The sequence below is a fragment of the Lissotriton helveticus genome, chromosome 7 (genome assembly GCF_964261635.1).
Source record: "Lissotriton helveticus chromosome 7, aLisHel1.1, whole genome shotgun sequence".
Lineage (NCBI taxonomy): Eukaryota > Metazoa > Chordata > Amphibia > Caudata > Salamandridae > Lissotriton > Lissotriton helveticus.
Genome location: NC_136068.1, coordinates 521,939,613 through 521,949,491, shown reverse-complemented (window position 1 = coordinate 521,949,491; position 9,879 = coordinate 521,939,613). Strand labels below are relative to the sequence as shown.

The window sequence follows — 9,879 nt, the reverse complement described above, 5'->3', positions numbered from 1 at the left end:
ATGTCAATAGCTTAAACTCTTGCAAATGCGAGACCTATTGCATTGCAGATGCTTGTTTGAATTGTACTGATACAGTTCATCAATGAAAGCACATGAGGCTAGTGCACCTGTTGCAGAGACGCATCTTGCTAACAGCAGCTGCAACGCTGGAGATGACTATAAACATGTGTTTAAAACAAGCACAATCTTATGTACAGCACCACATGGTCTGAGGACTGAGGCAGCAAGCGAAGCCCTATATGAAAATAGTTATTATTTATGAAATGCAAGAGAAAGGCCGACTCTCCGCCAAACACATACGCACTTGAATCCTCCCTGGTGGGGAGCAGAGAACCTGGCAGACATCACCGGCTGGCTGGCCCGAAGCCCCGGGTGTCTGGTTACAAGCAGAGTCTGGGCAGATATATACCGGCTGCCCCCGCAGGAGGGGAGCACAGCGCTCCAGAACAGAAGGGGGACCCGGCCCGCTGCAGGCAGAACCATGCAGGTAGGACCCAGGCTTTAACAGTCCGTCTTTTCACACAGCACTGAGTCACTGCTCTCAGAGCACTAACAATACACGGGTGTGACCATTCAGAACTCAAGGGCCCTCTTTGCAGCAATCTCAGGCATGCGAAGGACTCGCTCCGCCAGTCCCACGGGTTTCCAAACCGTTTGCCCTGGAGGTACATAGCCGCCCTTCCTAATTAAGAAAATCTAAACATTGACATATGGGCCGGGCTTATGCAGCAGCAGGCGCACAACCAACTGAGCCGTTCGGCTGGGATTTAAACCCGTGGCCACTTGATTACATAAATCTCCGCAGTACGCGCATTAACCTCCTGAACTAGGGTAACATCTGAGCTGCAGCAGACGCCAGCCTTGCTGGCCAATCAAGTTTCTCTACAGCTAGCTTGCCTCCGAGGATGGCAGGTGGCAGTATTTTCACAGCTCTTAGTGCCACAGGTTTGCAGCTTCTAAGCACTGTGCATGCCAGGTGTCATGATAGGCATACGTACTTATTACGAGCTCTGAACAAGGGGGTTTGCAACGAGGTCTGCGCCAGTGAATAGGCAAATGTGCAGAATGTGATGACCCCCCCCCCCTCCCCCAGTGTCTCTCATATTTCACAGATATTCATAGGTCTTGGGCTCAGTGAGAGCTCCTTATAGTGTTGGGGGGAAATTAATGCAGGGTCCTGAACACTTTATTGTTTTGTATTTCGTTTGTGTACATGTTTTGTTCGAAACTGAACGTTGCACCCTTGCGCCGGTTCCGAGAGTCTTAAAGTTGTAAAATGTCGTTTTGCAGACACAGCTCGCAAAAATATATTCTGGCAGCGAGAATCCAGAAGTGGAGTGGCTTCTTTATGAGAGCAATGTTCGTGCCAGACCTCTGGCTCTTGCAAACCAAAACAGCGCGGCACTGTCCCTCTCTTCCACATTGCTGTTGTATTTAGAAACTATTATAAATTCCGCTCAATCCAGTCATATAATCGGATGTGTTAAACTGAAACTCACATTAACTGAAAGAAACATTCTTAAGCATTTTAAAGTCTTCACCGCATATTTACATGAAGTTTATTGTGGAATGTAGGTGGCAAAGGTTCAATGCAATGGCTTGGTTTATGTGTTGCCTATGGAGTCGAGTCTCGAATTATTTCGACTCTCTTTTCTACAGTTGCGGGCTTGCCTACCTACCTATATTCAACACAGCAAGTTGAAGCCAGGCAGGGGGAGTCCTAGGGGCGTAGCCTGGTCAGTGGGATTGGAGGAGTGTGAATCTCACATTTCCCAACTCAAAAAGCGATGTACCACAGGGTGAAGGGTTTGGATGACCATGGTTCGGAAAGGACTGTTCATTTAATGAACAGGGCCAATACTGTTTTGCATTAACTGGACCTCTGTCTAAAGTGGCATAGAGGGCGAAAAACAATGGGTTAGAATTAGGGGTGTGCATACTTTGCAGAACTCCTTTTTGCATAATTACATGGAATTACAGCAAAATGATGTGACATGCAAATACGTCATTATGATCTATATTTTATGCAGGCGCAGCCGGCACAGGTAACATCGGTGGGCTGGGCAGGGGTGGGTGGGGGGCGGTCAACAGATGATGGGATAGGGAAAGTAAAATAAAAAATGAATAGAACCACTTACCTTGTGCTTGCCGCATCGGCGATAAGGATGAGCGCAAGGTAAGTGATTTTATTTATTTTTATTTTACTTCCCCAATCATGTCTTCTGTTGACTTACCCACCCTGCCTCACCGCTGTTACCCGTGCCGGCCGCACCTTATTTTATGGAACGTCATGTACATTTTTGGCTGGAGGATGCCACTCACGTTCTGTTGTTCCTGTGCTTTCACTGTAAATGTTTGTTGTGAATTTCACCATTCACTGTAAATTTGTAACGCGAATAGCGCATAATTACGCAAAGTGGCATATGAGCGTAATTTTGGTAATTATGTGTAATGTGAGATTACTAAAATTACACTATCTTATTATAAGATTTCACCCAGACCTATTTAGAATACTACCACAATCAATTACCAGTGGTTAAACGATTTCCAAGCATTCACACCGCCTTTTGGGCATTTGCCAAAAGTATGCCTGTAAACCAGAGAATAGTTTTCCAAACCTAGTATTGCAAAAGTTTGTGAATTCCAAAAAGTAGTACATTTGCACCCATTTAATAAATACTCCCATGGGTGCAGATTTATAACTTTTTGGGAAAACCAGTCACTACATAAATGTTTAAGTTACCGATCCAAAAAATGGAGAAGTTAAAATTTCTCAGTGAAATGAAAACAAGAAAAACCAACACAAGCATAGTAGACCCGTCTCCTGGGCCCCAAAGCCAACTACCAAGCAAGGATTTATTTATTTAGATGCAGACAGGCATTTACTTCGCTGTCTATTCTCACATGTGGACTTCAGTGGCGGTGGTAAAAGCAGTGGCAAAGATTTTCATCAGGTAATTTTGATAACATTTCATTAATCTTTTCTTTAGAAAGTGATTAATTGTTGCTGAAGTGATGTAGACACTTGATTTTTTAGCACATTTTCTGATGGATAATTCTACCTGCATATTCCTCACCTCACCTCATCCAGCATGCCTGCCCAGTTGGAGGTCGAATCCCCTATTAACTCGTGGTATGGAGGATCATAACTTGAGATCAGTGGGTGTTCCAGATTGCTTTACCAGGTTATTTCCTACCCTTCCAGTCATTTCCTCTGGACATGCTACCACCACCACACCATGTACCAGAGGACCACTTGTCAAGGCTCTCTCAGCAAAGGGAGCAAAGGAGAGTTCCAGTTTCAGAAATTGGGACTAGTTGTTACTCCTGGTATTTTCTAATACTGAAAAAGGATGGGGGACTTGATCAAATTTTGGATCTTTGGCCCCTGAACTTCTTTCTAAGAAAGGTAAAGTTCAAAATGCTCACACTGGGTCACGTTCTACCTGGCTTGCATCTAGGTGACTGGATGGTAGTGAAGGATCTTGGGCTTGTTTATTATCACATTGTCATCCTGCATTCTGAGGTTATCTGCTTTTTCATGTGGGACAGAAGCATTTTCAGTTAGGTTCTGGCTCCCCTTTGGGCTGACTAGTGCCACAAAGGTGATGGCGGTGGTACAGTCCATCTGCGGACGTTAGACTATCAGTCTTGCTTTAGTACCTCGACAACTGGCTCTTAAAGGTGCTCTCACCTCGAACAGTTGTGAGCTATCTCCAGACAGCCGACTTGTTAATATATATGGGTTTTACTATCAGTCTGCTGAAGTCACATCTAACTCCATCGCAGAGGCTGCCTTTCATAAGAACTAATCTAGACATGGTGTTGAGTAACACATCCGCCTTAACAAGTCCAGTAGATTTGGTCTGTGATCCTGATGTTTTTGCTTCTCAGTTTAGCAGTTCTGAGACTTCTAGATCTCCTGGCCTCTAGCATCCTGGTTGTGGACTGTGCCTGGTGACACAAAGGCTCTGCAGTGAAATCGGAAGTCTCAGTACGCTCAATTCTACGAAAATGTTAGATTTAATTAGGGTGTCGGAGGAAACTGCAAGAGACCTGCAGTTGGGACTTCTTGACTGCAATTGCCCCAGCGGCAGACCTGCTCCTCCCAGAGCTGACCTTTGTGACTGATGTGCCATTACTGCGTTGGGGATGTCCTCTGTGAGATGCAGATCAGAGGACTCTTATTTCACATACGTCTTTTGGAGCTTCGAGCAATCCATTCGGCTTTAAAAGCTTTACTTCCAAAGATTAAGCTAGAGCTAGTATAGGTACTCACAGACCATACGATTGCTGTGTGGTATTGCAATAAACTGGGTAGAGTAGTGTCATGGGTTCTATGCTTGGAAGCTCCGTCTTTGGAAGTGGCTGGGTGGTCAGGGCATATCTCGAGTTGTCCAACACTTAATGGGATTTTTAAATGTCAGAGCAGACCAACTCAGCTGGTGATATCTAGTTGGTCGCGATTGGCATTTGCATTCTGAGATGACTTGAGTGAACTTCCAGCATTGCGGAGAACCCTAGCTGTATTTGCCACTGCAGAAAACACGCGGTCAAGAATTATGTGTGCTCTAGTTCCCAAGGCAGTGCTCACTAGGAGATGCTGTTTGCTTACATTGGGGTTTGGGACTCTCGTGGCTTTTCTCCCATACCACTTCAGTCCAGATTGCTCAAGAAGATAAAGACCAGGTCCAACACATCCTAGTGGCTCCAGCCTGGGTGAGGAATGTGGGGTACCCAGGACTTCTGACAATGTGCACCGGTCTTCCAATTTGGCTGCCTCTTATGGAGGATCTTTGGTCACAGCAACAGGGTCATGTTTGCACCGGAACTTGAGTAATGTACATCTCCTTGAATGGTGATTGCACTGTTTATGATGCCATGTTAAAGCGGTAAAGGCTCATTGGTTCAATAGGATAACTATGACCAGGCCAGTAGGATTGACCTACTTATTGTGAAGAGTACATTAAAGCAATAGGCTTTTATGGATAGTTTGTTATAAAACTGTGCTAAAGCCTGTAGGCAGGTATTTTGTTACATGGAATTCCACTGATTACACTAATAGACAGGAATTTTTGTCTATCCACAGGAACAAACTGTGGATACATAAGATATACACTGCATTAATCCTTGAGTTATGAGTGTTTTTGTTTAGGTTGACTTTTGGAAAGCTTGCACTCACCACATAAGGACTTGAGTTTGTTGGCTTGAGTTGTGAGTTGCAGCCTTCCTGTGCCCCAGATTGCAGTGAGCAGAGTCCAGGAAGTGGTAAGGAGACAGACTAGTGCTGTCTCTTCCCCAAAACAAAAGTTGTTAAAAAAAACGATTTTCCCTTTCTGTGATTGCTGTCTTTGCCTGTGGTTGTTACAGTTTAAAATTGTAGTTTTAACCTGCCTGTGATTGCATATTTTATCACCTGTTTTGTGTTTTAAACTTGTGGTTTACCCTGCCCGTGATTGCTTCGATTTAACGTTTTGAATTGTGAGATTTGCAGTCCAAACTCTGTAGTTTATCCCTCTCATTCCTGTTTACAATTCAGTTTTCCCTCCAAATTCCTCCTCGGCTCTGTGCTAAGACCCGTATCTTAAAACAGTGCACCCCCAGCCACTATTTTGTGTTCACAAGCCAGTGAAACCAGCCCCCCTGCCCCCCCCCCGCAACAGGGATATTCTACATCAGAGGGTGCTTCTGTGAGCTGTTTAAATTGTGTTTACTAGGGACTGTGCACTTCATTTTTTGGCCAGGAGAGGGAGTAAAGTTTTATTCAAACAGTATTGTTAGATTTCAAGTTAGTGAGGCCTCTATCTACAGAAGTCCAAAGTGTGGATCAAGCCTGTCTGTCTCCTAGGAGATTCTGAACAGGAGAAGCAGCTTCCAACCCCTGGCCAGCAAACCTTGTCTGTGGTCGTCAGGACCTTATATGGTCTGCTAGTGGTTGGTACATGTGTACACTGATTGGTGGTTGTATCTGTTGTTTCTATTGGATTAGGGTTAGTGTCCTCATTGGTTGGGTATTTCAGGATTCGGATTGGTCTGTGAATCAATCACTGTAGGGTTAGGGCTAGGATTTCTATTGGAAGTAGGGACTAGGTCTTCCTATGTTATTGGTTGTTTGGAATAGGGTGGGACTAGGGCTAGGGTTAGACCTTTAATTGGAAGTAGCGATTAGGGCTTCTGGTGTGATTGGTTGCTGGACTAGTTGTGGGACTAAGAGTAGGGTTAGGCTTTCTATTGGAAGTAGAGCTTCCTGTACCATTGGTTGCTTGGACTTGGGTTGGGACTATTGGTAGGTCTAGGGCCTCTATTGGACGTAGAGATCAGGGTTTTTGAACTGATTGGGTGCTTGGACTAGGCTAAGATTGGCTGTAAGGTCCTGGTCTCCTATTGGTTCTAGTTTTTACGGCTAATGTTGTGATTGGATAGTGTTGGGGCTAGAGTTCCCATTGGCTGAAGGGGTCACCTGATTACTAGGGCTATAAAAGGCCAGGGTTAGGGCGTTGAGGCTAAGGGCGGCAAGGACAAGGGCAGCTGCCTGTTTGAGCCTGTTATGGGCAGAGAGGACAAGGGCAGCTGCCTGTTTGAGCCTGTTAAGGGCAGAGAGGACAAGGGCAGCTGGCTGTTTGAGCCTGTTCGAGACTGACCAGGGCCAGAAATGCTGCCCATTTTTCCATTTAGCAATACCCAGCCCACACCATCCACATCCCCAAACTTAAGATACTTATGGATCTATAGATTTATCAATTTCTTCTAATTTAAAATTTCCAATTCACTACTCTATTTCTCAGCCTATACATCTATCAATATATACTCTACATTCACTCTCATTTATCCCAAACCTCATACCACTTCTATAATCCCCAAAATAACCCTTTCTTGACTCTCTCCTACTCTATCACTCCTTGCATCATCTGACACCTCTTTCTACTATACCTATCCCCCAAAACAAACCTTTCTAAACTCTTCCCTCTGACTCCTCCCCTCTAAAACTCCTTTGTACTCATCCAAAAGCCGCCTCCTACTACTAAGACCTAAAAACAAAAAAACCTTCACTCTTTTATCCCTCCACTATCCTTTTCAATCAAAATTTATAGACTAAAGTGTTCACTTCTCAAATTCAATATTCAACTATACTAATTCACCACTAATCTTTTTTGGGTTCCGGAGTGGCGTGCTTCAACACCCCATCATGGGTAACAAGTGCTATATGAATGCAAACCTTTTTTCCCCTTTTATCCCTCTGCTATCCTCACTCCAAATAACTGACTAATATACCCCACTGAGATTACTTTCATATTTCACCATACTAATTCACTACTAATCCTTTATGGGCTTCCGGAGTAGCGTGCTTCAACACCTCATCAGGGGTAACAAGCGCTATATAAATACAAATCTTTTCCCTCCTCGATCCTTCTGCTATCATTCAAAATCCAAATAACTGACTAACCTATCCACCACTTAAAATGTACTTGCATGTTTCACTATACTAATTCAACACTAATCCTCTATGGGTCCCGGAGTAGCGTACTACTCGCCGAAAAAGCACTTTGACGCCTCATCAGGGGTAGTAAGCGCTATATAAATACAATTACAATACAATACAATACCTTAAACACCCCCCCACCCGAAACTACGCCCCGGGTGAGGCCACACACTATGCTCTCAGGTGTCCATGTTTCAGGCAGCAGCCTGCATTGATGGTTGATGCTTATTTACTTCCATTTTGGTCTCTTAGGGGCACATTTACTATTATTCCACAAAACACGGTGCAGCAAGAGAACTTGGAGTTGCGTGAAAGGGAGAGAGCAGAAATGCTCTATATTTACAAAGATATGGAGCATTCCTGCTGGCTCCTAGTGCTGGCGCACAGTGTGCTGCCTATCGCTTATGCAGGCACCCTTACATCCTAGCGCAATGGTGTCTCCACTATAGGTAAGATTATTTTTGTGAAGGAAGGAATACCTTTCTGCACAGAGACAATCCTTAGAGTCAAAGCAGCACACACAGAAAGAGGAAGTAACAAGGAGAAATATAACTATTTGTCTTCATTGCGCCTCGGTTGAGTTGGCACAACATTTTGGTGCAAACCCAGGCTTACAAGTGTTTATAAATCTGGGTTTGCAACAAAATGTATTGGTGGATGCATGGTAACACCCATGCACCACTCATAATGCCTAACAAACGCAATGTAACACAAGGCAGCACTATGCACTGTGTTGAGTTACTTTGTATTTACTAAACCACGCAAAATGGCTTTGTGTGGCTTGGTAAATACCAGAAAGGATTATGGGTTGGTGCTGCACCACAAAAGTGACACCACCCCAATGCAAATTCATAATAAATCCGGGCCCAAATATATATGTAAAAGCAAAGGGGGATGATGGACGGAGTGTTGAACATTGGAAGCACTCACCTTCAGTGAACTGATCTGGGTTTAATCCATCATCATTCTTTAGCTCACTCCGCCACCCCAGTTCAGACTTGGCCGTATGCAAATCAGCCTGACCCTGTGCCTCATGGGAACAGTCCAGCCCAAACTGCCAAGCCATGTCTTCCCTGGACCGGAAACAAGTATCTTGGGACCGGTGTCTGGCTAATCAGCCATTATCAGCCAGGCTAGCTTGAATCCAGTGGGAAAGTGAGCAAGGGACCCACGTCTGGGCAGGATGTATGACATGACAACGCGGGCGGTTACCCCGTGCTGCCATTACGACGCTGCTTTTACAACGCAAGTCATTACAACGACTTGCGCTGTAGGCACTGGATAGTGGAATAGTTTAATTTTCTATTCCAACTCCAGCCCACGTTACAGTAGGGAAGGTGTTGGAATAGAAAATTAAACTATTCCTTTTCCAACAGCACCCTCCAGCGCAAGTCGTTGTAACGACTTGCGTTGTAAAAGCAGCGTCGTAATGGCAGCACGGGGTAAAGCCCGCGTTGTCATGGCTGCTTACCGTCTGGGCATACCATGCCAACTTAGGGCGAACAAAGCAAAACCAAAGGGGGATGATGGACGGAGTGTTGAACATTGCAAGCACTTACCCCCAGTCAACTGCTCTGGGTGTAATCCATCATCATTCTTTAGCTCACTCCGCCACCCCAGTTAAGACATGGCCATATGCAAATTAGTTTCAACCTGTGCCTCATGGGACAGTCCAGCCCAAACTGCCAATCCATGTCTTCCCTGGACCGGAAACAAGCATCCTGGGACCGATTTCTGGCTAATCAGTCGTCATCAGCCAGGCTAGCTTGAATCCAGTGGCAAAGTGAGCAATGAATGAATGAATGAATGAAAAAAATATTTAATAAAGCGCACTGTGGCCAAGCGGCTTCCTGGCGCTAGGGACTTAAAGCCACAAATCACAGAAGAGGCCACTGAGATTTAACAGGAGAACGCCTGAAAGAATAGAAAGGTTTTTAAGGCTTTACGGAAGTGGGAATAGATGGGAATAGAACGTATGGACAGGGGGAGGCAGTTCCAGAAACGGGGGGCCAAAACAGAGAACCTGGTGCCACCCGTTCTGGTCTTGCGAAAGCGGGGGAGATGAAGAAGGGAGAGAGTGGAGGAGTGAAGAGTGCGGGTGGGGGCGTGAGAAGAGATGAGGGAACTGATAAACAAAGGAGCAGAGCGGGCCTGGGCTCGGAAAACTAGGCAGCCCAATTTAAAAAGGGATCTCTGGAGGACAGGGAGCCAGTGAAGGGATTTAAGCGCCGGAGTGATGTGAGAAATTTTAGGAAGATGGAGGATGAGCCGGGCAGCCTGATTTTGAATTGCCTGTAGGCGACGAGTTTCGTAGGCTGGAATGCCCACGTGCAGGCCATTTCCATAATCAGGCCGGGAAGTGATAAAAGCCATAATAATAATTTTGAGGGCATCAGAAG

General features: G+C 45.2%; 1 protein-coding gene across 2 annotated transcripts in view; it reads left to right on the top strand.

Moving 5' to 3' along the window:
* Window positions 1–373: 373 nt before the first annotated feature.
* LOC144768705 (microfibril-associated glycoprotein 4-like) overlaps window positions 374–9,879 on the top strand; it is a 676,294-nt gene continuing 666,788 nt past the window's right edge. Inside the window, exon 1 of one of the 2 annotated variants that reach the window (XM_078652571.1) lies at window positions 374–487. In XM_078652571.1, coding sequence (XP_078508697.1) covers window positions 482–487 — 6 coding nt within the window. In that variant the 5' untranslated portion in view covers window positions 374–481. The remainder of the gene's footprint in view (window positions 488–9,879) is intronic. The other variant, XM_078652572.1, reaches the window with a different exon arrangement.